This window comes from Myotis brandtii, unplaced genomic scaffold (assembly GCF_000412655.1).
Source record: "Myotis brandtii unplaced genomic scaffold, ASM41265v1 scaffold115, whole genome shotgun sequence".
Classification (NCBI taxonomy): Eukaryota; Metazoa; Chordata; class Mammalia; order Chiroptera; family Vespertilionidae; genus Myotis; species Myotis brandtii.
The window spans coordinates 5672367-5677286 of NW_005353967.1; the positions used below are offsets into that span (position 1 = coordinate 5672367).

Below are 4920 nucleotides of genomic sequence, written 5' to 3' on the forward strand. Positions count from 1 at the left end.
GGCGGAGGGGGGGGCGCTGTTTGGTTTTGCCTGTGGGCGCATCTGGAACTTCACTGTGACGCTGATTTTCTTTTTCTTTTTTTATAATTGAATTTGTTGGGGTGACATTGGTTTGAAGCCATACGGGTTTCAAGGGAACAATGAATAAAATTTCATTTGCGACACAGATTTTCATTTCCAGGGGAGAGGGTACAGAGCCAACCTCCGTGTATGTTTCCTTGTGAGTGTTCTCCTGTTAGGTGTCCTGTCAGCTGCCTTAATATTACTATTATTACTATTATTATTATCATTGAGGTGTAAAGGGCATATAACATTATGTTAGTCCCAAGTGCACATTGTAATGATTCGGTGTTTGTATAAGCCCTGTGAGTCTTTTGTGCATCTTTGTATTGGGTCGTCTATCTTTTCCTTATATATTCTGAAGCCTATTGTCTGTTTCTGTCATCAGTGTGGCTCTTGTTCTGTTATTGCTGCTCCCTTTAATAAGCCCTGAATAATAATAAGCAAAGCTGGACCCAGTCTCTAAACAAATAGTGAGTGTATGCAACACGGAGGTGCTGGCCTAAAGCCCAGGCATGGCCCAGCCCCAGCCTCTCCGTGGCGACACAGCCCAGCAACATCCTGAGCTGGGGGGGAGACTCTCCCGGCATTGTCTGGGACACCGGGCATCCGATGCCTCGTTCACAGCAGAGCATAAAGACTTCACTAAAGCCTCCATTTGTCGTTTGTGCACAACACTCCGGAGCTCATGCAATATGAACTATGGTTTGTAATGGCCTTCATGTGCAGGTCTTTGGGGAAAATACTGTTTTCAGGAAGACAAAGCAAATTGCAGGCATTCCTAAAGGGGCCGGACTCCTGTCCACAGAAATACATTGAACCTGACAAAGTTACTCTGATGATCTCTCGTGTTGTCTTTCATTGGGCGAAAAACGAGGTCTGCCTGTCAAAGTCATGTGTGGCCAAATGTCCTGGCGCTGGAACCCCAGGTAGAGTGGCTAGAGATTCCAGGAGCAGAACCCAGGTGGTGTCTAGGGAGTGGGCGGAGTGGGCTGACCACACACAGCACTTCCCCGTCTCAGGGGAGCAGTGGTTGGCTGGGCCCTCCCAGGCCTCTCCTGAGACAGTACTCACAGTGCCCGGGAAGCTCGGCTTCCGGTGCCAGCCTGACCCCTCCTCGGCCCCTGGTGCCCGTGAGCTCGGGAGAGGGGCGATCACTGTAGTCCCGAGCCCCAGGCCTTCCAGGCCCTGATCTTCCAACCTCTCCAACTCTGAGCGAGGGCTCCAGGCTGCCAGCCTCTTCTCAGCTCCTATGCACAAACGAGGGATGAGGAGCCAGCCTAGTGACTGGTTCCAAGTCCTGGACACCTGCACCTCAGCTAGATAGCAAGTGCCTGACAGTCCTGCCAACGACCGGGGCTTATTTCGGTTGCAGGCAGAGGCTCTGCACTGTGCCTTCCCATCACCTGGTCTGGAGGGCCCACTGGAGTCTCACCAAACCTCCGCCCTGACTTCCACACTGCCGGATTAGTCTTACGGAATCCGGCCCACCCTGTGACCTTATTTTAACTTGGGGTCTGGAAGAGGATTTGGAAGACTGAAGAACAGAGAGAAAGTAACTGCTTATGAGAAGTTCTGGTCCTCAAGTCCCTTTCCCTGTGGGGCCATGTCTCAGCCCCCCATGGGGTGGGGGTGTTGGCTCTGCCCATGGTGAGCACCTGAGGGAGCAGCGGCTGATGGGCTGCCATCCTATTATTGTCAAAGCCCGGGAGGATGGTAACAGCCCCACCTTACATCTGAGAACATGGGAAATAAGAGAAGTTAGTTGATGAGCTCGAGGTCCTAGCCCAGGACTTCACGCACAATAAAGACATAACTAAGTCCCAACATGTTATAGTACATCCAGGGTGGCCATGTCCCGGTGCATTCTCTGCAGCTTCGGGTCGCAGGAACCAGCCTGCACAGGAGCTGGGCAGTGAGAAGGCCACTCCAGCCCCACCAGTGTGCACTGTGCCGACTTTCCCTGTGGGCCCAGACATTCAGGAATCCAGTGTGGAGGCCCGTGGGCCTGGTGTCAGCCCCCTGCCGGTCCAGCTACATGGAGGCTGGGTCCAGACAGAGGCTGCCTCCTCCCAGGCTGGATGGAGAAGCTTCAACGCCCTCACCCTCACCCAGGCCTTGTTGGGCTCCTGCTGGCTCAGGCCTACCCGCCATGCCCTGTCTGTAACGCAGCCTACACACCACAAAGCCCACATCTTTCTTCCCTGGCTTTATTTTTTTTTTTTTAAGAGAAAATGGAAAGGAATTTTTTAAAAAGGGAAGGAAAGACTAAGAAGGAGATGCAGGAGATAAAGGGCACATGTGGGTGACAAAGAAACTATGACATAGTCAAATTTTATTAATGGCTCACCCATATGCATTCAGAGAATAATTAACTATTCACAGGTGAAGTCAGCTGATAGGAGTGGCTGTCTTGAGCAAATCGAATGAGCTCCGATTATATCAATAGTTTTCAACCAGTGTCCCTGGTTATCAAACCATCAAATAAATTTGTCCACTCTCTTCCTTTGGGGGGAAAAACTTTAATTATCCAGCCCCAGTGTATGGCAGGTCATTAATAAAACCTAGTTATCAGGCTGCAGGTTCGGGAGTTTTACTGTTATCCATCTTTTATCTAAATAAACATTTGGGAAATGTCCTTAAAATTATTACAGATACTTTGCCCCTGCCCCACAATAGGAATTTCTAAATGGAGCCCTTCGCATTAGAAGACACAATGCGTGGCGTCTGTCCACCCGCGGCCTTCGGCGGTGGATCCCTGCGCGGGGCTGCGCCTGCGTTGATGGATCGGGACCTGCAAATGCAGATAAGGGGGCGCCGCCGCCCGCCCGCTCTCCCTAATGTTATTTACGCGCCTTTATGTTATGCATGCGTTCCTGATTTCCATGCCACATAGATCAATGACAAACGGAAGAGCCGAACGGCCAGTAATAGAACAGAGCAGGGCCCTTGGTCTTCCTTCCCAGTGCAGAATCCAGCAGTGTTCTTCATTAGAAGAAAGAATGCTTCAAAAAGCATTTATTATTCCATTTCCAATAGAATGAAGGTCATTCTAGAGAAACCTCCAAGAGCGGTCTATTCTGTTACTATATACAAAAGCACATTACGTTTGTGGTGTGTGCTTACCCTTGGAGATTCCGTGCTCCGGGCAGGAATTTGCATAACCCACACCAGGCAGGAGACAGGAAAACAACACCGTCCCACAGCGCCTGCTCGGGGGCAGCATTTCCCCTGTGGTCACTCCACTTCCAGGCACCACGTGCAGGGATTTCAGCCCAGACAAGCTGGAGAGGACCCTGCTCCCAAGCATAGACAGGATGAACCAAAAGTAGAAAAGCAGACTCGCCCTTTATTGAATACTAGAGGCCCAATGTATGAAATTTGTGCACTGGGGGGTGGGGTGTCCCTCAGCCCGGCTTGTGCCCTCTCACAGTTCAGGACCCCTCAGGGGATGTCCACCTGCTGGCTTAGGCCTGATCCCTGGGGGATCTGGGATCCCTTGCTCCTAACCGCCCACCTGCTTGCTCCTTAGTGCTGCCGAGGAGGCGGGACAGGCTCCCACCACCACCGCTGCCCTCACCAGCCATGAGCCCGGCTCTGGCTGAGTGGCGGCTCCCCCTGTGGGAGGGCACTAACCACCAGGGGGCAGCTCCTGTGTTGAGCGTCTGCCCCTGGTGTCAGTGAGCATCATAGTGACTGGTCGTTCAGTCATTCCGCCTTAACAGTTGCTTAGGCTTTTATTATATAGATTATATAGATGCCTGAGAAAGGACGGTAGAAAACATAATGCTGGGTTTATTTTCTTTCTCCCCTCCTCTGGTCTCTCAACAATTGCCTAAATTGCTGGATGGAGACAAAAGTTGAGGAAACATGGTTGCTGGGATATTTACCAGATAGAATGTATTCCAGGTGGTCCAGGACTGAGATTCTATTCTGAATGGTCCAGGCCTGAGACCCATATTCTGGATGGTCCAAGCTGGATGTTTGTATTCTGATGTCCCAGACTGGAGGCTCCTATTCCCGATAATCCAGGCCAGAGGCTGTCAGTCCTTCACCAGCTCAAACCACAGAGGCAGCTCACACTCAAGTCGGTAAGGATGGAGCGGTCCTAGCCCTTTCTGTTTCCTTCCTTCATACAGATATTAAAGGGGAAAGCAAACTGCTGCATAGCCTTCACACCACACTGAGACTGCTACAGGAAACGTGTTTGCAGGAATGAAAGATGGGATGTGATCAGAGCCCCTGCCCACGTGGCCCCTGAGTGTGGAGGTTTGGGGTGACCAAACTTAACCAATCAGAGCAGTGGCCTCAGTCCAAGCCCGGAGAAGGACAGGTGGAGACGGCTGTGGGTGAGCAGTGGTGGCACAGGGAGTCCTAACCCTGGTATGGAGTCTAATTTAGGCTCTTTTATTTTCTCATCGAGGCTGTGGGCTGTTGGGAACTCAGCCATGAGGAGTGATTGGTCCCTTTGGCAAATTGATAGGCACTCAGGTTGTAAATCGCCCAAATAAATTCCCCAGGACCAAAGTGCTAAATTGTTTTGCACACGTAGAGTTTACAATGCACATTTAAGAATAATTTCCATTTCCTTACCCCATATTGGTAGTTCTTTGCTCCCCCATAGTTATCTCCTGGCTCTGTGGAGTTCCTGACATGGAGTGACTGCTGGCCATGGAGACCCAGCACAGGCGAGGAGCTCTCACTGAATGTTGGGGTCTGCGTCACTGGGGAGGAGCTGCAGAGGACTACGTGAGTGCACATTTGTTAAACCGGGGAGGGTTTGCTTTAGTCTGAAGCATCTGTGCTCCAGCATCTAGAGTTGCGCCCAAGACAGTGGCACAAGCCCCATGCACCTCGCCT

At 51.3% G+C, this 4920-nt stretch overlaps 1 protein-coding gene across 1 annotated transcript in view; it reads right to left on the reverse strand.

The window, feature by feature from the left end:
- NDUFS6 (NADH dehydrogenase (ubiquinone) Fe-S protein 6, 13kDa (NADH-coenzyme Q reductase)) overlaps nucleotides 1-4658 on the reverse strand; it is a 37212-nt gene extending 32554 nt beyond the window's left edge. Inside the window, exon 1 of the mRNA XM_005858125.2 lies at nucleotides 4654-4658. Within this exon, the coding sequence (XP_005858187.2) occupies nucleotides 4654-4658 (5 nt within the window). The remainder of the gene's footprint in view (nucleotides 1-4653) is intronic.
- Nucleotides 4659-4920: the final 262 nt, after the last annotated feature.